General features: G+C 44.6%; 1 protein-coding gene across 2 annotated transcripts in view; it reads right to left on the reverse strand.

The window, feature by feature from the left end:
- MAPKAP1 (MAPK associated protein 1) overlaps positions 1–24,790 on the reverse strand; it is a 167,007-nt gene that overhangs the window by 23,562 nt on the left and 118,655 nt on the right. The window contains exon 8 of one of the 2 annotated variants that reach the window (XM_030535227.1): positions 8,635–8,742. The exons of the other annotated variant lie outside the window; for it this stretch is intronic. Coding sequence (XP_030391087.1) covers positions 8,635–8,742 — 108 coding nt within the window. The remainder of the gene's footprint in view (positions 1–8,634; positions 8,743–24,790) is intronic. 2 annotated transcript variants of the gene reach the window in all.

The raw sequence follows: 24,790 nt of genomic DNA on the forward strand, positions 1-24,790 counted from the left end.
CAAATTCTGATATAACGCAGTAAAGCAGTGATCCTGGGGGGGGGGGGGGGTGCACACTCTGGTGTATCAAAGCAAGTTCGATATAACATGATTTCACCTATAACACGGTAAGATTTTTTGGCTCCCGAGGACAGCTTTATATCGAAGTAGAGGTGTATATTTTTCCCACAGTGGGATTTAACTGTAGCATTAACATCTTTATATTTCCCCCCTCACCTATTAAAACTTTATTATTCTTAACGTGAGCGGTATCTTGTTTCTTATACTCAGCTCTAAGATAAAAAGCATACACTACTGATTAGTATTCTTATTACTACTGTAGGTACTAGCTTTAGAAAAGGTAACATCTCATTAAGCCAAAATGCCAATTACTGAAAAAAAAAAACCTCTTAAGATTTTTACATTTTATGATGTTGGATTAATATCAATTTAAAAATTACTATAATGTGACAATTTTTTTACAGAGTAATTTCATCTTAGCTGTAAATGATAATTCAGATGCTTTTAGATAAAGTGGTGCATAAATATGGTTGAAAATTGATTTAACTTCCTGCAGAAGATACTGAAGAATGACACATTTTGTTTAATACACCAGCTAATGTAGTCCTAAAAGCTGAAACAACTGCCAGTTCACAGTCCTAAATTTGCTGTGAGAGATTAATGAAAACTTATATTTTGCTGAGATTTTAATAATGGGCAGATGAGACAATAGAATTTTAGTAGAGGTCTTAACAATATAGTATAACCAGCAAAAGGCCTGTCAATTTCTCTATATTAATATTGTACAAGACTTACATGGCTGGATCTGGCTCAACACACTAATGCTTCCTGCATTGACCTTCTACACTCTGGTGGTGTAAATTTATATCCTATTTGGGGATTTCAACTTACAGTGAAACTACAGAGAGTTTCCATATCTGGAATCTGGTAACAAGCACAGAACTTGCTTTTCAGAAAGGACAACAGTTACCAGGGAGAGGAAAACCCTGGCACTTGAGTCAAATACACACTACTGATGCAGAAGCAGGTTTCCTTTTAATGGAGATAATTTGGAGTTTCAGAATTGCATCCTATCTGTCTCAGCAGGTGCTGCTATCACAGCCATGGAGAGGACAGTGTAAACTTAGAGGGAAACAATAAAAACTCAACACTCAATTTTTCCCACTTGCAAAAAATTTCCCCTTTCAGTTTATGAATTCTCACACAGATTTTCTTGTTGACAGTACATATGCTCACCTCTGCGTTCAGAGAACTTAAGTGCCTACAGCTAAATGCTTAAAAGCATACAGTGGAAAAACCATGTTCCAAAGATATCAGCCTAACAACCACCTTTCCAACTATTTTCCCCATGAGAGAAAGGATTAGACTTGTGTGCGCCTCGGCAACACACAAAACAGCTACCTGGCATTACAATCTAGAGGGTTTTTTTAAATCTGCAAACTGGACCATCCCATTTGGATTTTTTTTTAACTCCAATAAAATGGCGTATATCAGCATGTGAATTTGTGCATACCCATGTGAACATTGTAACCACTCCACGCTACAGAATGACAAGATAAATTGTAATGGCTCCTTCAGAGACATTACAATGTATTTTGTCAAAGACCCTTGTGTTAATGTCTCTATTCTATGGATTATCATAATGTATCATGTCAAACACTCGTGGTGCAGTATTTCAAAGATACACTGAGATATGTCAAACTTTTGGTGCTCTTAAAAGCATTTTGAAACACTGTGGCATAGAGGTGCCTGGAAGGAAAGCAAGGACTATAATGGAATGGGTTCCCTTAGGATCAAAAGAAAACTGACTAGGAACAGAAGTTAAAGGACAGAGTTCAACACATAAAATTACTGAAATGCCAATGTAGGGCTGCCATGAATTCCTTCAATTACCCAACTGTGCTTTAACACTGTGCTGTTTCAACCATCCAACTGTGTGCAGCGTTATGATACAATCCACAGAATATTGCTACAATATAGCCTGCAGCCATATCACCTTGTATCAGATTTCTAGCTAAGCATGGCCTGCCTGGGTGAGTATTGGAATAATAACTCTCCAAGGAATACTTAGAAGGCATAGGAAATTGTGCTGGTGATTCAGTACTGGCATTCTTCATTCGGAATGAATAAAGCACAGATCCTGACCACCTGTGGAAGGTGCAGAGGTGTCAACCCAGTGTCCTGGTTATATTCCATGTTAGGTCTGGACTGCACCTGGGGAGGTAACTAACATTTTGCCTACTGCAGTTTTCATACAGGTACAGCATTACCTCAAAGGGCTGCACTACCTAACCTAAGATGTTGGGTAATTTTACAATTCACAGTTAGCTATTTGTTATGTTCTACTCAAGAGGTGGCTGCATTCTGCTGGTGGGTGAAGACAGTCCTATGCTTCCCTAAATTTAATACTTCAAGTAATTGGTTCATGAGGATGATGTTATACTAAAGGTGAAATGTGTGGACTAATAGCCAAACTAATCTGGTACCTAGTCAGAAATTTTGTAGTAACAAAAATAAAATACTGATCTCCCCTAGAAACTTTAATCAAAGATTTCTTAAAGTACTTTATAAATATTAACTAATTAAGGTTAAAAAAACTGGACATGTTTAGACTTGAGAAAGATGACGGGGGGGCGGGGGGGAACACCTGATAATAGTCTCCAAAAACATGTTAAGAGTTGTTTTAAAGTAGACTGTATCAATTGTTCTTTATGTCCACTGAAAGTAGGACAAGAAGTAATTGGCATGATCTGCAGGTTAGACATATCCTTGTCGGGGATGGTCTAGGTTTACTTGGTCCTGATCAGCACATAGGAATGGACTAGATGACCTCTCGAGGTCCTTTCCAGCCCAACATTTCTATGATTCTATAATTAAGATTCTCAAAACAGTCTTGTAGAGTATTAATCTTCTGTTCCCAGTTTCAATGGGTGGCTTTCCACAAGTCAGTCTCTCAATCCGTGTTTACTCATTTGTAAAATGGATATAATAATTGTCTATCTCAGAGGGGTATTATGAGGCTGAACTTACTCATATCAGATCCTCAGATGAAAAGTCTGTATAGAAGGGGGATGTTAGTAGTGTTATTAAATCAGATTCAAGGATAATATTTTCATTAGAATTTAAAATCTGAATACTTTGACAAAGTTTAAATGATTAAACTGGGAGATTTTATATTGGAAATATTTCAGAGCCTCTGTAAAACAGAACAACCTCTCCTAATCTTGTTTTATTTGGCTATGTGAAGAGGACAGTTTAAAGTTTGTCTAATTTCTCTAGTTGCTGATCATGAGAGAGAAGCCAGGAATTCCATCATCAGAACAGATCATCTATCTAAAGATGACAAGACATTAGAATCACTGAGGGTGCACTGGATAATAGCAATAATATCAGTAACAGTAGAGATAAATGTCCTGCCCAGAAAAATCCTGACTACAGAACTTGGCATATTATTGGCTCCTATAACTGCAGCTTTATCAGAATGTTGAGGAGACCAAGAGAATTCAACAACAGAGGAAAGAATCATCTCTAAGCACTGACTGGAGACACCATCATAAGAGATACTTGCTACACACAAGCAGCTGTGAGTAAACCTGTCAAATATTTACAGGCCTGTCGGGTGTTTGAAATGGAGATCACAATGTAGTTTCTGAATGTAAAAGCATCTACTTGGCAAAGCAATCAGCTCAAGTGGACACTCCAGACCTAGACCAAGAGTCTGTTCAGCGGTTCTGAAGTCAGAGACCAAGGCTATGTCTGCACTGCACCAAGGCTATGTCTTACAGTGGCAAAGCTGTGCTGCCGTGAGGTACGCCGTATGGCCGCTCTTTGTCGGCACGAGAGAGCTCTCCTGTCAACAAAATAACATGGGGAGGGAGCTTTGATAGCAGGATTCTGCCAGTGCTTTTCATCAGTAAAGTTTTTGTCAGATGGGGTGTTTTTCCTTCAGAAACTGCAGTATGGACATAGCCCAAGTGTCTCACTGGGGAAAAAGATACTATTCCAAAAAGTGGCTACTGAAGATCAAAGGTGTTAAGTTCACAACAACCTTGGCATTTTTTGCTCTTTCATTATCTATTTAACTAGAGGCAAAACACCAGCATGTTGTTTTGTAAAGTTAGGTTCTTACAAATGATACAGGGATTTCCTGTGTGAAAGAGGCAGAAATCAAAAGTGAGAAAAGCTAAGATCATGTATTGCAGAAACATAACATCAAGAAAGATGAGAACTGTATGAAGTAAAACAAATATATTTTCACTATGTGCTTGACAACAGGAGATGTGAGGAAACAGGCTCCAGGGAGATCAGAAGCCCATCCCCTGATCATGGTTTCTAGAAAGAAATAAGAGGCATGTCATTCTGATCTGACACACCCACGGTGGGGACATAGTTATTTATGAGCCAGACAAAAAGGGGTTTGCTGCTTCTTAGGAGCCAGGCCAAATGTCACAATAACATGCACAAATTATATACATGAGAGCAGAAAAAATTCCACCATTGCCTTAGGGGTTGTGTATCTGAGAGCCCTGGAGGTGGCTTTTCCCTCAGGAAGAACCATGAGGTCTGAGACAGACCTCAGATAATCTCTTAGGAGCTGGGTTCATTCTTCTCATTATTTGTAGGGCACTAGTGCTTAGGAGCGCCGCTATACCTGTGCCAGGTGTCCAGCCTGGAAGAAGAGGGAGCACAGCTTAGCTGGGGAGGACCATGAAGAAGAGCAGACTGGCGTGATGGTGAGAGAGAAGCCTGGCTGGGCCCAGGAGCTGACTGGAGGCTGAGGTCTCCATGCCTTAGTGGAAACTAGGCATGATACAGACTATCTGGTTTATTACCAGGAACCCACTGGTGGGCATTAAGACAAGCTGATGCAGCTAGGGTCCACAAGAAAGGAAGGGGACTGAAAACAGAGCCCAGCACAGCCAAACGTTCTTTTGGTTTGTGTTTATATTGGACTTTCACCTGAGGACTCCATCACCCCAGCAGGGGGTTGAACTCTCTCGGTGACTAGGCCAGAAAGCTAAGCCACCTCCATAACCAAAGAGTGCTGAAGACTCTACTGGGGAAACTGAGGCAGAGCTGCTCAGTGCTGTGCCACAACACCAGGGAGAATACAGGGACAACGCTTACACCACAGATCAGTACAGAAGTAAGGTTTTTGTTCATGTGCAAAGCTGAGATTACTTTGGGAAGATCACTCTCACTAGCATTATAACTGCACTTACTTCAGGTGATGAACAACAGAATGAGGTATATCAACAGAAGAACTGATTTTCAAATGATGAAAAAGATAAAAACAGTAAAAGAAACATCAGAATGGAGGCACAAGTCTAGACATTTCTAGTGATGTGCCTACAAGGCCTCCAGGAACAAAGCATGGAGTCTGACTCAAAACATGAGGTATTAGCTGGCATGTGAAAATGACAGACTGCTAATCTCAAAGATACTACAGAAGTATCAGCTGTAGTATGGCTACTTAAAATATTAAATAGATGACATATTCAAGAGCAAGCAAATATGTATTTCCTCAATAAAATAAAAATACAAGGTTAACGCCATTGCAAAAATGTCCCCTTATTACTTTAATGTACTAGTATTTTGCTTAATGAAAGTTCTTAATTGTAATTCAATTAATTACATACACAGAGTCCCCAATTACATTTTCCAATAAGACATTGGCTTTGGTACAGGTCTAAAGGCACTTAACCAATTTCCCTTGAATACTAATTACTACCTAATGGTAAAATGAGAAGGAGGAACTTTCCAGAAGCAGGATGGAGAGAATAAACTAAATTAGCAATAAGGAATTTGCTGTTTTTCATAAAAGCATTTCACATAGCAAAATACAGGCATTCAGTTTAAATATAAATCTGAAAGTAAGTTAAAAAGTTCCAAATTTGGGAGATTTGTTTATTAGTTTGAGCATCTCTAGTAAATGTTAGACATTTAGGAGATTTCTGCACATGTATTTCTATTAATGGAAAGTTTTCTGTTTCCACTTAATCCCATGAAATATAAAGTATACATTCGCCCAAAGGAAACTGGCATCTATTTTACTAGCATCTTTTTGGCTCCATGTGAAAAAAATAAATGAGCACATTTAATAAATAGCTCTTCTAATCGAGATTCTTCTCTATCCGAATACATAACTAAGTTAAAGAGAAATCATTTTAAATCAGACCTAAACATACAATATGGCTAATTCTATTTGATGTAAAGTTTTGATTTACACCTATCAATTTCTGTTTTGCATTGTCCCAGACCTATAACCTACGCATCAGAGTTGGAGCTGATGAAAACCAATAATTAAATTATTATTTTATTAGCGACCACAAGTAATCACAGACTCTATTTGACATCTCATCCAAAACATAGCACCTGCAGCACCCCAAGGCCAAATGCTGCCATCCAAGTAGTGGTTCTAGGTCACCGTTTTAGGCAGGGCACTGTATGTGGTTTCAGCACAGGCACCATGAGCTCATTAATTAACAACGGTGTGGCTGCTCAGTTCTTCTGTTAAGTTCGCTGAAGCCCTGGGGCTCCTTACAGGAATGGGCATCGGTGGAGTGCACTAGAGATTCAGCCTCCACAAAAATCTTTCAGGGAAAAGCGACAGGGATCCGCTAAATAGCTGCTAGTGACTGAAAGAACTGGAATTCAGGTGAGTTTACTTTCTCATTGGGACAGTGTCTCAGCCGCCCTAATGGGAGAGTTACCAGTGCGCCATGCTGGGAAACTGGTTCAGTGCTGACCAGAGGGAAGGACAGGGCCACCAACTGAATCACCAACACGAAGATGTTTCTTAGAGGCTTCCCATTCAAGTACTGACCTGGTATGATCCTGCTTAGCTTGGGGGAACTCAGAAGATCTCACCACAGTTCTCATGGCTGTGGGCCACACTACGCATTCTGTACAGATAAGGTCTGAAAGTGCAACGTGTGCATTCAGCTTTGAATCAGACAGTTCAGGGTCAAGAGTTTGGTTATATTTTAAATGAAAGAGGCAAGATCGCCAAAAATATGATCAATACCAGCTTTGATTCAGGAAAAGAGCTGGTACATGTAAGAACAATTTAATATTACACTGTTTGCTTTATGAAATGTAAATTTCATACAAAAGGAAAAGTTCAGAGATACACTCAAAGAAATATTAAACAATTCATATATAAATCCCAGGATAGGATTATGGGACAGTCTGATTTACTTAACAAGGTTAAAAGTACAGTGTTTGCACATTCAAGGCTGGTCTTCTCTATGGGGAGACAGACGCTGCTGCCATCGATGCAGCAGGGATCAATTTACCGGGTCTAGTGAAGACCCACTAAATCGACGGCAGAGTGCTCTCTGGTTGACCCTGGTACTCCAGCTCCCCGAGAAGAGTAAGAGAAGTCAACTGGAGAGCGTTTCCATTTGAGGCAGTGCAGTCAAGACACTGGGGTAAGTCGACCTAAGTTATGTCGTCTCCAGCTATGTTATTCACGTAGCTGGAGTAGCGCAACTTAGGTTGACTTACCTCTGTACTGAAGATAAGCCCTTAAAGAAGCTCTTCCAACTTTTGTAGGGTTTTTTCCCCTGAAGTACTCTAGAACAAAAGTACACAGAAATAAAGGTGAAGCATGAAGAAGGTCTCAGGAGCGAAGTCCATCCACTCTCAACACGGGAGCCAGGAACATGAAGTCTAATCTCAACTCTGACACTGAGTTGTTATTAGTCAAGTCACTTCAGCTCAAAGTCTTAATTCTGCCATTCGTTAAATGGAGGACGGCACCACATACCTGGCACATGAGGTAGGAGTTACCCCACTAATGCTTCATCACTTTTCTATGTCAGATCCTTCGTGGGGAAATTCAGGAAGAAATGCTATAGCCTTATAAGCGTAAATGAAAGGATTTAATCTTTGTAAGGAAACCAGAAACCTCTTAGCATGGGTTTAACAGATCATACATGCCACCAGTTTTCTGACTAATGAAGAGAAAAAAAAGTGTTGCACAGAAGTGAGAAGAAAACTAAACTGAGAGCTTGGCCATTGAGAAAGCTGGAAAGACAGGGGGATGAACCAAAAGGGGGAAAACTTTACATTTGTCTCCAACAAATTTTGTAAAAAACGTATAAAAACAAAATAAAACAAAACAAACCCCAAAAGTAATGTTTTTGCATATCTGGAGAGAAAACAATTTGTCCCCACACTTAGATAAACATCACCTCTAAACCTCTGCTCTAGTTACAGCTACGTGATTAATTTCTTTTAGAGGTTAAAAGCTGCTGCTTCTTGGGCAGCAATATTGACATGGTAAAATGTATAGCAGACCAATAAGTTTATCCACTAAATAGTGCTTGCAACAGAAAAAGCTTTATATTTCAAGTGTTTTTTCACAGTTGGTCATAACTTTACAGAACAGAGTTTTAACAGAAAAAGATCAATCAAGAAGTGATAAACAGGATGCAAACTATTTACCAAAAGGTATGAAATCAATCATTTCACTTTGGAAATATTCTTTTGGCACAGTTGAAAAGTGCCTTAGGAAACAGAGCCTCTTCAAAACTTGCTCGCCCAGCCGGTACAGCCTGTGTTCCAGAATACATAACTTATGTGAGCTTAAGCAATTTACAAGAGCAAGAGTGAAAAGGGCAAACATACTGTTCTCTCGGACAAGGCAGAATTCCAAAGTGCTCTGGCTCTCCAAGGTACAGTCTAAGTCTACTGGGACATTGGGTTCACTCTGCTTCTCCAGACGATACTGAGGACCTGAAACATAAAATAACTTGTAAAATTCTCTGGATTCTAATTAAAAGACAGCTCATCAGGGTCAGTTAACAATACTTAAACTCAAGAGGTAAAGTCGATGGTTGTTTATGTCTAAAGTTCCTGTCCACCAGGAAAAAAAATAGTAATAAAGTAGTGGAGGATGGTATGCTTAGAAAGTGCATGGAAACAGACTATCCCACTCACTGCTCACAGTCTGACATTTCCTGCCTGCTTCACTGCCAACAATTACTTCTGACCTACACCCAACTAGCTCTATGTACCCACCTGCATCCCCACCCAGGTTCTCTCACTGGCAGTAAAGTTGTTTATTTGGACCTTAAACTGCCCTTAGAAAAAGTAAAATGCAGCTTTCTTCAACCCAGTCTTCCCAGCCATTTTATATCGAGTGGAAGCCGACCTGTTGTGAAAGGTAGTTGGCCTGCACTTTGCCTCAGAGATGGAGCTATTCTCACATGCTGTCTGGAAGCTGAAGAACATTCTGAAGAGAAGGCAGATGCACTGCAGTATAGCTAAACAATTCCCATTTAAAGACACACAGTGCTACTTTGCTTATCTGAGTGCTCCCCACTCCCAGCCCGGCATAAAAAACTATGCATTCCTTACTGCAGACTCAAACGGATGTGCACACACACAAACACACACGGGTGGATTTAAAAGGGCAGGAAAGGTTGTGATTGTATTGACGAGCCACTAAAGCAAAGGTGACCATGACCAGGACAATAGAGGGTCTCAGAGTGCATGCTGTACCTTGAGACAGTTGGGGAGCAGGCAAAGGTGGGGGTCGGTTTGCAAGAGAATTTATATTATGGATTTCATTTGATTGTGAAACTCAGCTCTATAATCCTGGGATATTTCTTCTTCCTGCTCATTTTGTGTCTTGTGACAGCCTAGACTTCTAATGCTCACAAGACTGGCACTGTCATTTTAGACATTAGCAGTGGTGACCAGTGCTATTTTCCACATTAACTCAAGATAACGTGACAGCCTTTGTACACAGGAATGAGCCTTTCCAGTTATCATTGTTTCTAGTGTTTCAGGTAGCAGGTCCCAATGCTAGATGGAGTCTGATATCAGTTAATACCTCAGTGGCTGTAAGAAGCAGCAAGGGTCACCGGTATATATATGAATCCATCATTCTACCAGAGATCTTAATACTGTTAGCATTACTGCTGAGTATAAACAAATGCAGTAGATATGGGGATTGAATCAGGTACAAATGTGGACTACTACTGTTTCAAACAAATTATTTTCAAATACATTTCACTTAACTAGATTTTTTCCCTCTAAAATTCAAGTGTCAATCTCCCTATACCCATTAATTCAAAGCATTGAAAAGAATGGTGTTTATCTGAAAGTTAGTGTTTTCCAAGCTATAAAAAGTATTTTAATAAATGATCGTGATGACAAATAGATGATGTCTTCTTGTGTTTTTCATTCCTACGAGTTACAGTTGTATACCTTACAGTGAAATAAAAGTACATACAGAGAACACTTCTCCCATTAGTGAAATGAAGCCATTTCTGGGGTGTTACAGAAGGGCTGTTTCAACAGTGCACAGAAACACTATGCAACGAATTAGAGGAGTATGAAACGTAACTTCTGTAAATGAAACTGCAGAGGAAATGTAGGCAGCAGAATGTCACTTCCTAAGTAGATTGATTGGAACATCACAGCTAATACCCCCACTCTTGCAAAAAGTGCCATTGGGGTGTTAATGAACACAAGTGGCCGGGACAGTGGTGGGCAATCTGTGGCCCATCAGGGTAATCTGCTGGCAGGCTGCAAAACAGTTTGTTTACATTGACTGTCCCACTGGGCTAGGACCTCTGTTTTCTCTCTCTCAAAGGATGAACCAAAGATTATATAGTTTGGTGCACAGTTGCTGTGAGTCAAGAAAAATAATTTTATCCAAGAAACTCTTTCACTTAGTAAGGTATGTACTCAAACCCCGATTCCTTAACACACACGACACGAAGGATAGCACCAGCCATAGTAGATGAGTGCCTCTTGATGGATATCAGGTCGCTACAATACAAATGACTACTACAACACTAGTACTTTCAGCTAGTGTTACTGCTGTGTAACAAAGCTGAATGGTGAACGTCCAGTGGAAAACCTCTCAAATGATTCCACTGAAAAAAAGCATTTTAAGACGACTTTTAATAGTTTTAAAAGCCAATTAGCCCATTTGCGCTTATTGTTAAAGTCTTTCCTTCTGGCCCCCAAAATCTGGCCAAAAATGCCACTGATAATTTAAAGAACATCTTTAATTTCTAAGGCAAACAGAACTATTAGATTAAATCATTATTTTCATTTACTCTCTTTGACCATGCAAAAATTTCAAAGTAGCTGCTTTTATACTGCAAAGCTACCTAAACAAGGAAAAGCTACCTCTGTACCTGTGACACTTAAGGTCTGTATATTGGCCTGTGCCAGCTGATTTAGGCTCACAGGATTCTGGCTAAGGCCATGGCTACACTGGTGCTTTCCAGCGCTGCAACTTTCGAGCTCAGGGGTGTGAAAAAACACCCCCCTGAGCGCTGCAAGATACAGCGCTGTAAAGCCTCAGTGTAATCAGTGCCGCAGCGATGGGAACGCAACTCCCAGCGCTGCATGCTACACCCGTAAGGGATGTGGTTTACGTGCAGCGCTGGGAGAGCTCTCTCCCAGCGCTGGCGCTCCGACCACACTCATACTTCAAAGTGCTGCCACGGCAGCGCTTTGAAATATCAAGTGTAGCCATATCCTTAGTGGCTGTTTAATTGTGGTGTAGGCATTCTGGCTTGGGCTATAGACTAAGCTCTGGGACCCTCCTACCTTGCAGGATCCTAGAGCCCAGGCTCCAGAATGAGCCTGAACATCTACACTGCAATTAAACAGCCCCTTAGCCCGAGCCCTGCAAGCCTGAGTGTCTAACTGCAGTATAAAAATATACTTCAACCACAATATCTCTCAATGCACACGTCCCATCAAGGTGAGAGAAGCACAAGTGTCCACAATAAAAAACTGTTTTCTCAAGTCACTAAAAATAGTAGCTGGTCTACCAGGCTGACTAAGTAACTACGTCTTTTTAGTGATATGAAGGGTCTGTAAACAGGATTTTAATACAGTAAAACTGTTAAAACTGAATCATGAAATATATTCCTTCTCTATTAGCGGCTAAGTATTTCATATACTATCATAATTCAAAGTCAGTAAAGCATTTGGAAATACTTAAAACATAAAAAAATTAAGCCTTTTAGCCTCAGACGGCACGCCTCAGAGAGGGAAATTGTTAGCCAATTCATTTAAATTTACTGCAGCATAGTTTCAATTACGGCTCCTCATTGTGTTCCCCCAGAAGCCATGTGAAGAGCACACCGCATGTTCCGAGTCTATTTTGCTCTTGAAATAGTGCATTATTTTTCTGTAAAATGGAGTCTCCTTATTCCTGGTGACTTTCAGAACAGATGCAGGGCCAGGCTATTTACAGGCCGCAAGAGGAAAGCACAACTATTCCCTCTGTGCCCAACACAATCAGCAACTGCACATGTAGCTGGTTCCAAACATTTATAAAACAAATTGCACTCCAAGAAAAAGCAGAGATGTTTTATCAAAGCACAAATAGCAAAAGGAGCAAAGTATGTATGGCACCATCTTTTTTCTTCTACAAGACTTGAGCCATTGCAAATCTGTCTCAAAAGCCGAAAAAAAATTAAGGCCCGGTTTGTCAGACAGAAGGAAAAGCGGAACTTACTGAGGATAAACTTCAAATAAATACCAAATCACTCACTCAATCTGGGTTTAAATGTTGTCGTAGGTGTTTAAACTGACAAGGTAAAGGAGATCCAGAGAGAGTGCAAAACGACCTGCTTAGTCCATCTTGCTGTAAGGGAATAAGAGAGAGTAATCTCCAATGGTCCCCAAACAACATTCGGCCGCTGCAGAACATACAGAATGAACAAAGTGGGCAGACAGCTTTGTAGCCTCTGATTTGAATTTCCATGAACTGGCTGCTTATATCCAAATCTTAGTTCTTAATGTCAAACTGTCTGATTCCAAAACAGAAAATCTTGCAGCATAAGGGACATGTATTTTGCAAATCCTTCTGTTTTTGCAAACAACATAAGAGATCTGTGCTGCAGAGATCAGACCAGCATTAAGGTTATTGTAATTTTCTTAACAGACCATAATCTGTACAATGAGAACTGAAAGAGTGTATCGTGAATCCAAGATCCATGAGTACTTCAAACCTGGTACGGTTTACTCAGTTTTCCCACATGCTGCAAACTAGTACAAGGGCCATGTACAAATGGAAATATTTTGGGAAAAGGAATGTATTCCTCAACTCTCAGTATTGTGACCCTTTTTAAATAAATTGAAGCTACATGTGTGCTGATGGGACTTTGTTTATTTGATTTCCTGCAGATGCAGAGGGCAGAGAGGAGAGTTGAGTCTCATTCTCCCTTTTCTTCCATCTCCACTGGGTCCCACCAGGGCCCCCAACCCACCAGCACAGAGCTTTCTATGGGCACAGCTCCAGGGCGCCCTCAGACTCTGGGCTAATCTACCTCCAGGGCGATCCACACCAGTTTACACCCCACTTCACACTCCTTGCCTTCTGTTTAAGATTAGAAGCTCTTGTTTGCTGGTGAGATGCCCGGCACACTGATATGTTGGTAATAATAAAAGTCAATTTTGTGAAATGAGTTGCATGTAGTTTAAACACTGCACTCCCACCCACCCACTACCCAAAGCTGTGGTTTCTCCATCACTTGGTAATTCCTTAAAGGATCTTTCTTTAGCCTGAGGCTGTGTGAAAGATGCACACAAAGAACAGGGGAACCAGTGACATTGACTAGATGCGGTGTAGACCACAGACAAGAATGTATTTTTTCTAAATCTCAGTTTCTGCCATTTTAGGTGTGACTGGTGACAACAGTATGATTTCTAAGTTGACTCCATCCCCATAGAATTATTGCTGAACCAGATATAAAGAATATGGAGGGAGAGAATTAAAAATCAGTGCTCGATAGCAGCTTATCCTCTCCCTATGGATCACAGATTCCCCAGGCTCTGGATCCATGTTGAAGAAGAAAATGACTTCCACAGGCTCAATGCCATTTTTGCTCAATACACTCCCTGCCAAGCTGCATGGCACAGAAGGCACCTGCAACTGCAGCTGGAGACCTTTTGGAGTAATCTTGCCAGTAGTGAGGCAATTTTGAAGCAAATTGTGAATTTTCGCAATTCTGTAAAATACCAAATTATTATTAATAAATATACAGTCTGACTGCAAACGAGATACTACGTTTAAGATTGAACAAATGAAAAACTGCAATGCTACAGGGTGCTGCTGAGGCAATTTCTCTTGGAACAGATTCTTCAGAGAAGTGAGTATTATATAATTCAGAGTGTAAATGGGTCTTTAGGCAGTACATACCCTTTAGAAGTATGTTTAAAATCTCAAAAATGTGTAAAAAGCTACATGACCTCTACGTTACAACAACAACAAAAAATAATGTAAAGGTGATTCTATGGAGTGGTTATATTGATTAAATAGAAAACTCATTTCAGATGTTCAAAAGATAAATTTATAGTGGAAATATCATGTAACTTAATGGTCTAACAACAAAATATTGCTCTGGGCATTTCAAGAGAATTTCCAAGTTATAATACCAAAGTTGGATTTTTATGGATTTTTGTAATCCTGAGGCAAACATTTCCACACACAAGTTTAAAAGAAAACCTTCAGAACATGGCATATGAAAGGTAAGTGGCATTGTACCTCCATTTAACTATTTAACTCTTACCTTCAACTAAAAGGACTATTACTTTAGCATACAGCTCAGGTCTAACCACATCAGGTTGATACAGAGGTTCAGTATATTTTCCACATAGTACTCTTAACATGGGCAAAGATGGACAGCAGGTCATTTGCATGACATCTCACCATCAAACTAGGAGTGCAGGTGCTAGGAGGAAAGCTGCTGTGGGCAGAAGACAACTATGAGCCCTCCAAGCTCCATCCCTGTTCTGTTATTTCACCAAAATACTCCAAGGGAATGACACAGGGAAAGGGCAATCAGGGCACTTGTGGAGTGACCAAACCTGGCATATTAGCACACCCAACGAGAAGGGAGTGAGGTGGGTATGAACCAGGAGTGTGATCTGAACTAAGCCAAAATGGGAAGAGATGAAGCAGTTGTACCTGAAAGCAAATAATTTTTCATTCAAAGACTAGAAGAGATTAATTCAAGGGTACAATACATACCCAATAGGCTAAGCTCTCTTTAGCTCTTGCAGGAGGTGCTAAGGTTGAACCCCTATTCCAGCAGACATTGCAGATAAGTTGCCTTGGGCACACTGATCTTCTTAATTTTTGGACCACACTGCTGGGCAAAATATCCTGCAAATATGAGCAAGTGCCTAAACACAAAGAATTGCAAAAGCTAGCACAGACAGAGCAACTCTTCTCTTTTAGCAATGATTTTAACACACTCACTGATCAATAACTGTTGAACAACTGTACTAACTTCATCACAAAGGCAGAACTATTCATTTACAAAACAATACTCTAAACATCTTGACTGCAAACATCAAACTTGCATGCAACATTTAAATGCATATAATTATATAATGCACAATCCCACCGGTTAAAATGCTTATTTGCCCCTCGGTGTGGCTGCTAGAAAGATTTGTACTGTACTATGTTGTTGTGTTAAACATTGTAGCAGCTGCCTCTTCAAATAGCAGGAGGATCATTAGGAATTTTAAAAAAAATTACATGAAACAAAGTCATTCTTTAGCTTCCTATGGCACAATATAAAATTCACCCTTGGTGATGAGAACCGCAGAGTATAATCAAATTAAACAATTCCCTCAAAAAAGGAGAAAGGCCATGCCTATTACAACCAACCATGCCTGCTCCCTAGTGAAACTGCAAAGCCTTCAGAAAGGGTTTAGAAAGCCTGACCCATCAGTTCTAATTTTTTAAAACTTATCCTTTCAGTCAAGACTAGAAAAAGGCCCATTCCAACTTTTATCTTTCCTACAAAGTGCTGTTATCTTGGTCTGATGTCAGGAGCTTTATCTCTCTTTCTGCTGACAAGCAGAGACGAGAGATAAGATTGGGAACGAATCTCACTTCTCTGAGTAAATAAATAATCAATACTCATCTAAATGTAAATGAGAAAGTATCCCCCTCTGATAACAGGGCTCTTATCAAAGAGCCAATTTTCTGCAGACATTTGGCCTCAACCAAATCACCATCATTCAGCCCCAGCCTAATGGCTAAAAATCGTAACTAAATTGAACCGATCACCAGAGATCAACTAAGTTCAGCCATGGCTACTTCAGGTTCAAATGTTCTGGAATGCAATTTTGCCACCATTAACTTTCAATAGCAATGAAAAATACACTGGTCAGGGGTTGAATGTGCACAATAAACAAACATTTTTTTAAAGTGCTTAAACAAAAACCAAACCAAACCTCAGCTCTGTGTGCAACCAAATAAATGTTACAATAAGTATAAAAATGGAGATAGGGGGAAGACTTAGCTCAATGTTTCAATCTGCGTGGAATGCTGAGAGCTGTAATTCTGCTGCCAAATAGCAATTCAACTATTTAAAGACAGGTAGACATAAAGAGACAGACTAGATTAAAATGTCACTGAAGAACTAAATGAATGTCTCTCTCTACAACTTTCCCCTTATTTATTCCTATCACCAAAGCCTTGGTCTATGCCAGGGTGGCCAAACTTACTGACCCTCTGAGTTCTATACAACAATCTTCAGAAGTTCGAGAGCCAGGGCTCAGGGCTTTGGCCCTCGGTAGGCGCCTGCTGGGCTCGGGGATTCAGCCCCACTCCAGCTGAAGCCCTGAGAGCCCCTTTCTCTGCTGCGCAGAAACCTCTATCCCACCACCCTGCTGCAAGACAGAGGTCCTGACCTCACCCCCAGTCTGGTAGGTGGAGAATGGGCGGGGGGGTGGCCTCTATGAGCCTCACTTTAACAGTAAAAGAGCCGCACGTGGCTTGCGAGGCACAGTTTGCTCACCCCTGGTCTATGTCCTGGTCAGCTCCTGCCTTGACTAACGCAACCCACTTGTCCCTGATCTTCTCGATCTACACCTGCAGCCCCAGGTTAGCCAGCTTGCTTCAGCTACAATCATTCTCCCCACCCAGTACAGGAACCATGAATCCTCAAGGTCCTGCAGTGCTTTGTGATCCCTGTGACATCCCAAAGCCCTCATCCTTATTTCAAAGGCCCTGCACACCTTGACTTGCCCTCGCTACCTCCTACATAAGAGAGTCTCAAAACTTTTGTACTGGTGACCCTTTCACATAGCAAGCCTCTCAGTGCGATCCCTCTTATAAATTAAAAACACTTTTTTTTATATATTTAACACCATTATAAATGCTGGATGCAAAGTGGGGTTTGGGGTGGAGACTGACAGTTTGCGACTCCCCATGTAAGAACCTCCCGACTCCCAGTTTGAGAATCCCTAGCTCACCCTGTGTGCTTCCCTCTCTGCTTCCATACACAACTGCTCCCTTCACTCATAGTGCCCCCTATAATGCTGTCTCCACTAGGGAATTCTACAAAAATATTCCTAATGCAGCTTAGTGGGAGGGTTAGTGACAACTTTGTGTTTTTACCATTGTGTTTATTAAGCCTGCTGAGGCTAGTGGCACAACTGGGTCTAGAATCCCAGGACTCCTGATTCCTACTCCTGTATCTGAGTCAGAGGACCACACCAACTAACTATAAACCAGTTCTTCTGTGCTAATCCCTTTGACTGCAGCATGGTACCCAGGCAAGTGTTAACTTCTGCATTCCAAGGGGGAAATAGCCTCTCCCCACTCATCCTCTGCTGTGGCGCAGCAGGAAACAGGAATGAAAAAGGAGGAACTCCACCATCCTGTAGGGGAAAGAATAAAGCTGAATCGCTGGCTGCTTGTGCTGCAATAACTCTCCTGCGAGGTGAAGACATGGTTCCCGACAGCAGCCTGTAAGCTCTGCAGCAGCAGGAGTGATGAGACAAAGAGAAGAGGGTTTTGGCCAGATACATCCTCTCTGATTACAGTGAAAACCCATGTAGAGGTGGGGAGCATTTTGTTGGTGGGGCAAAATCCCACTTCAAAGTAAGGGGCCTCTTTGTAAAAGCATCACCATTCCCAAGACTTTTCGCCTTCATTTACAGTCACCATCCACGTGCTCTGCATGGAGTGAGTCCTTTCCCCTCCTTTTGCAAAGCCTTTCCCTGCGACCCCCTCAAACCCTTCCACACCTCGCATCCATGTCATAACTGCCCCAGGGAGACCGAGCACGCCTGAGGCAGGAGGATTATTTCAAGTGTTCTTTAAAGTACTGTTATGTATTTGTGATGCTACAAACACTCATGAAAACAATGAGGAATTTAAAGTTTGCAATCATCCCCTGATGGCAAAGACAATGGATGCATGACAGACAGCAGATAGTCAGATGAGAACAAGAGGCATTTTCCTCCACATTACAGCTCTGCTCTAGCTTAGTGGAAGACACAAGAGATGGGTCTGTGTGGAGCAGGCGAGGCAGTGGAACAGAAGCCTTCAGAGAAAACCAGTTGATAAACATTCAGTGTCGATGTCTGAGGTATTTCCGCATTTTAATTTTCTCCTTTTCCAAGTAAAGATGATTTATAACTTTATTGCTCCAACCCTAGGTTTTGAAAGTGTGATTTCTTTTGAGTTTAAACTGCACGTATATTTATTATTCTTGTTACCACTTTTTTTATTATTGCTATAGAAAACATTTGCTGGAAATATGTGATCGTTTTTACAAGGCCATAAAAAAGAAGAGAGTTTATGTATTTCTATCTTTTCAAATAATCTGTCAGAATTTATCAATTGCGCTAAGTATAAGGCCACTGGATTCTAGCCTTTGCGCAGCTGGCACGTGTACAGCATATGGAAGAGCTGAAATAGTTTTGGGCTAGTCCACACTACCCAGGCTCTGCTGATACAGCCGTACCAGTCCAGCTCTGCCAGCAGATTCCCCTAATATAGACGCAGCATATTCTGACAGAAGGAGTTTTTCCTGAGGCTACAGTAACACCACCTCCTGGAACAACATTAGCACTTCTCTGACAGCACAGCAGCATCTACTCTGGTTTTGCCAGCATAGCTATGTCAGCTAGGGGTGCAGTCTTTTCAGATCCCAGACACAGTTATGTCAACAGAACTTTGTAGCATGGAACTGGCCTTAGTCTGGCTACTCATTCAATACTGATGGGCAGCTGTGCAAACTAAGGCATTACTTCCTCTTCTGGAGAGGCTACATTAAAGTGTGGCTCACTAGAAATACAGGTGAGGATTTGGTTTTGCCACTAAAGTGAAGAACTTGACTAGCATTTGAGTTCTGAACCCAGAATGTAAACAAAAGAGGAAGTGAACAGGCAGAGGCAATAATACACGGTGAAAAACCTAGGCTTTAAGAAAAGACAGTTCCCTTTTCCATAACTAGTGTTCTTTGAGATGTCTTGCTCCTGTCTATTCCACAGCAGGTGTGCGTGCTCCATGAGCACCGGTGCTAGAAGTTTTTCCCCGAGCAGTCCCTAGCGACCCCTGGAGTGGCAGCTCCACAGCACAGTATAAGGGGCGCTGCGCACTCCCCCCACCCTCAGTTCCTTCTTGCCAGACAGCTCCGACAGAGGGGAGGAGGGCGGGACGTGGAATACACCTGAGCAACACATCTCTGAGAACACCAGTTACGGAACAGCTAACTGTCTTTTCTCCCTCGAGTGATTGCTCCTGTGTACTCCACAATAGGAGATTCCAAGCTATATCAGTTGGAGGTGGGTAGGAGTTCACAAACTCTCGGAATGGAGCACAGCCCTGCCGAAGCCGGTGTCGTCCCAGGTCTGGGAGACGATCGCATAGTGCGAGGTGAACATGTGAATGGAAAAGCACGTGGCAGCCCTACAAATGTCCTGAGTGGGGACAAGGGCTAAAAAGGCAGTCACTAGGCTTGTGCCCTAGTCCAGGGTGCCCTCACAATTGGCGGTGAGGGGATTCCTGCCAGGTCATAACCGGTACGGATGAATGAGGTGATCTAGTTGGAGAGCTGCTGAGTGGAGATCGCCCGACCCTCCATGCGTTTGGCTGAGGCGATGAACAGTTGCAAGGACTTTCTGAACAGCTTAGTCCACTCCAGGTAAAAAGCCAGAGCTCGTCTCACATCCAGTGTGTGGAAGTAGTGCTCCTCACTGGATGCATGGGGCTTGGGGCAGAGGACCAGCCGAAAAATGTCCTGACCCATGTGGTAGGCAGAGACCACCTTCAGGAGGAGTGAAGGGTGTGGGCGGAACTGGACCTTATCCTTATGAAACACCATGTATGGGGGCTCGGAGGTCAGGGCCCTGAGTTCCGAGACCCGCTTGGCTGACATGATCGCAACCAGGAAGGCCATCTTCCATGAGAGGTCTGACCAGGAGCACGTGGCTAGCGGCTCAAATGGGGGCCCCGTGAGACAGGCCAACACCACTGTGGGACAGGGGGCCTAACATACAGAAGGAGACGCTCCAACCCCCTAAGGAATCGACCAGCCATAGCATGGGGAAATATAGTGTGGCCCTGCACCGGTGGATGGAAGGCCAATATGGCCGCCGGGTGCACTTGACTGACGAGGCACCAGGCCCTGGGCTCTAAGGTAGAGGAGATAGTCCAGAATAAAACTGGATCAGGGCGGTCACTGGCGAAACACCCCGCTCGGCCGCCCATCTGGAAAACCAAGACCACTTTGCCAAGTAGGCTCAGCGCGTGGAGGGCCGCCTGCTTTCTAGGAGGATACGCTGAACCCCTTCTAAGCACATCCTTTCCTCCCAGCCTAACCATTGAGCAGCCACACTGTGAGGTGGAGTGCCGCTAGGCTGGGGTGGAGGAAGTGGCCCTGGCCCTGGGAGAGCAGGTCTGGGTAGGATGGCAATGGTCACGGCAGGGTGACCGCTAGGCCCGTGAGGGTCCTGTACCAATGCTGCCTGGGCCACGCCAGGGCAATCAGAAGGACCGGGGCCTTGTCCATCTTTCTTTTCCAGAACCTTGCCAATCAGCAGGAACGAGGGAAAAGGCATAGAGAGACTGGCTTGACCAGGACGAAGGCATCGGAGATAGCAACTTGTCCCAGCCCACCACTGGAGCAGAATCAGGGACGGCGACAGTTCTGCTGAGTTGTGAACAGGTCCAGCTGGGGAGTTCCCCACACTTGGAAAAGTCTGTGCACCATCTCTGGGTGGAGAGACCGCTAGTGCTGAGAGGAGAAGTCCCTGCTCAAGTGACCCGCCCACACATTCTGGGAGCCCAGCAGATAGAAGGCCTGTAGGCAGATGTCATGAGCTATACAAAAATCCCACACCCTGAGGGCTTCACGGCAGAGGATCGGGCCCTACCTTGCCTGTTGATGTAGAACATCAAGGCCGCGTTGTCCGTGAGGACCCTGCCCACCTGGCCCTGCAGGTGCGAGTGGAAGGCCATGCATGCCAGCCGTACCGCCGTGAGCTCCTTGACGTTTATGTGGCGGGTCAGATCCTGAGCCGACCACAGATCTTGGGTCTGAACGTTCCCCCACATGGGGCCCCCATCCCAGGTCTAATGCGCTGGACATCAGTTCCAGCAACAGGGCCCTGCTCCTGAATGGGACCCCCTGGAGCACGTTTCTCGGGGGGACCACCACTCTGGGGAGGTGATCACTGCTTCGGACACCGTGAGGACTTTGTCCATCCTGTCCCTGGCCTGGGAGAACTCTGAGGCCAACCAGATCTGGAGGGGCCTCATCCTGAGTCTGGCGTGACAGACCACATATGTGCACACCGACATGTGACCCTAGAGCTGGAGGCATGCTCTGGCTGTTGTCACCAGAAACCCTGTGACCATGTCGATGAGCCCCTTCAGGGTCTTGAACCTGTCCAATGGGAGCGAGGCCCTGGCCAACGAGGCGTCCAGGATCGTCCCGATAAACTCTATGCGCTGTACTGGGACTAACGTGGATTCTGTGTTGTATACTAACAGACTCAAAGTAGTGCATGTGGACAGAAAGAGTGCCATATGATCCTGCACCTGCGACCGGGTGCTGCCCTTGACCAGCCAGTCATCCAGATAGGGGAAGATCTGGACCCCTCGGTTCCTGAGGTAGGCTGCCACCACCAACATATATTTCGTGAATCCCCTGGGGGTGCTGGACAGGCCAAACAGGAGGTCCGTAAATTGGTAGTGTTCCTGTACCACTGTGAAACAGAGGAAGTGTCTGTGCCCCTTGAATATATGAATGTGGACGTTCACGTCCTGCAGATGGAGGGCAGCATACCAGCCCCCAGGATCCAGGCAGGGGATGATGGAGGCCAAGGAGACCATGCAGAACTTGAGCTTCACCATGTACTGGCTCAGGCCTCGCAGGTCCAAGATGGGCCTGAGCCCCCCTTTGGCCTTCAGGATAACGAAATAGCAGGAGTAATACCCCTTGTCTTTGAACTCCCCCAGAACTGCTTCCACTGCTCCTAAGCCCAGGAGCCGCCCCACCTCCTGCTTGAGCAGAGCCTCTTGTGAGGTGGTCCTCCAGGAGGGGCAGGGTTAGAGGGTGGTTGGGAGGCGAGGAAGTAAACTGTAGGGTGTAGCCCTGGGAGATGGTGTTGAGGACCCATTGGTCCGAGGTCACACGTGACCACTCCGGGAGGAAAGCACACAACCAAGTGGAGAAGGGAAGCTTTATTGAGGGTGGGTCCCTGATGAGAACTGGCAGGGTGCTTCTGAGCATCCTGTCAAAACTGCCTTTTCCCTGCCTGCTGGCCCTTGGAGAACCCAGGCTGGGGGGCAGGCTGAGACTGCCTCTGTGGGCGCCTCTTATAGTCCCGTGACTTCTTATAAGCAGTCTTGTATTTTGAATGGGTGGCCTGAGTGAGAGTCTGCTGTGATTTGAACTTAGGCTGAGCCTGAACACAGAAACCCAGAGTCTGGAGAGTTGTGTGGGAGACTTTCACGCCATGCAGCTTTTTATCCATTTGTTCCGCAAACAAGGCTTTGCTGTCCAATGGGAGGTCCGGCAGGGAGGTTCGCACCTCGCTGGACAGCCCAGAGAGGAGGAGCGATGACACCCTTCTCATGGACACCACGGAGGCCCTGGACCGCGTGGCCGTGTCCACTGCATCCGAAGCTGCCTGCAGGGTTGCCCTGGCAGCCGCTGTGCCCTCCTCCACCAGCACTTTGTACTCCTTCCTGTCACGTTCCTGGAGGAAGTCCTCGAACTTGGGCAGAGAGCCCCACAGATTGAACTCATACTGGCACAGGAGAGCCTGGTGGTTCGCCACCTGTAACTGGAAGCTTGAGGACGAATAAACTTTTCTTCAAAATGAGTCCAGCCTCCATGAATCTTTATCTTGTTGGCCCTGCCGTTCCCTGCGGTTGACCGACTCTGCCACCAGGGAGTTAGGAGCAGGGTGGGTGCATAAGTATTCATGCCCCTTGACGGGCGCAAAATACTTACATTCTGCTCTCTTAGAGATAGGGGGCCAATGAGGCTGGGGTTTGCCACAGGGCATTTGAAATTTTCACCACCCCTTCATGGAGAGGCAAGGCCACCCTGCCTGGTGCTGAGGAGGACAGTACATTAAACAGGGAGTCCGAGGGCTCCTCCATCTCCTCTGCTTGATGCCACCCTTTTTAAGAGTTCTTGGTGGGCCATAAAGTCCTCCTGTGTGACGGAAGGAGGAGAGGCCGTAATCACCTCATCCAGGGAGGATGACAAGGCTGGCGTGGTACTTTGTGTGTCCACCGGCACTGGATGGTCCACTACCTGGTCGATCTCTGGGCATGGTGCCGAGAATGTACGTTCCACTGATTCCTTCCTCGGAGATCTGGAGATGGAGGCTGATGGTCCTTCTGAGGCTCCGGCCACTGAGCGAGCCCCCTCCAGAGGCTGCGCCGGGGGCCACAGTGCCTACTGCTACCACTGGGCTGGCTATGGGGGTCGATGCCACTGCACCTGCTGTGGCACCAGCGGAGCTGGCTGTTCGGACTGGCCCATCGATGGACGACTACAAAGGGAGGCTGGGCCGACATATGACCTGCTGCTGTCCCTGGACCGGGAGGAGCGGCGGCACTGTGAGCGATGCCGACCATGGGACCGCAATCCTGACGTGGAGGATCAGTACTGTCGGTAACAGCTGCTCCATGATCAGCTCCAGCAGGTGGACCTGCGACAGTGAGACGCCGGCGATTCATGCCCGGGGCTGCGGAGGCGGAGCTGTGACGGGGTCCTAGAGTGGGAACAACGATGTTCGTGCAGTGACCAGCTGCAATAGCTCCACCGAGATAAGGACCTTTGGTGACATCTGTCTCAGTCTCTTCGGCATTCGCTCCTCGAGGCAAAGCGGTGCTGAGAGTCTCGGTCAGACGGAACCCAGACAGACAGCCTGGTGGGCATTGAGGGGGATCTACGTGGACTTTGACCTGAACAGTCACTGGGCGGCGAAGGCATTGGGAACGTTCCCCTGACTGAGATCAGTACCAAGCCAGAGATGACTGCAGCAATCCCAACAGCAGCTTGCCTCTGGAGCGCGGGACTGACATCTTGGGTTGCCTGCAGGGCCTCCGGCGCAGAAGGCATCCAGACATCCGGGGAGGCCTGATCTGAATGGGCCAGGCTACTCCACTCGACTTGAGTTGGAGGCCTAGAGGCCAGTGGGAATCGAGGACTGCCCGACATGGGTCTAGCCTCTGTCCCAGGTTTATTCGGGCACCGCAGCGAAGAAGGCCTCTTCCTAGCCTTCTTGGTGTGCCCTGTGGACGGGGAGTAGTGCCGACTAGTTGATGTCGCCTAAGGGTCACCGTGCACCGACACCGCAGTGCCCAGTGCTGACTCCGAGCGGCGCGCAAGAGCTGGGGTCAGCGCCAACTGCATCAGAATAGCACGGAGCCTAATGTCCCTTTCTCTCTTGGTCCAAGGCTTAAACGACTTTCAAATCTTGCAGCAATTGCTGAGATGGGTTTCCCCCAAACAGCATAAACAATCCATGTGTG

Source organism: Gopherus evgoodei, chromosome 16 (assembly GCF_007399415.2).
Source record: "Gopherus evgoodei ecotype Sinaloan lineage chromosome 16, rGopEvg1_v1.p, whole genome shotgun sequence".
NCBI lineage: Eukaryota > Metazoa > Chordata > Testudines > Testudinidae > Gopherus > Gopherus evgoodei.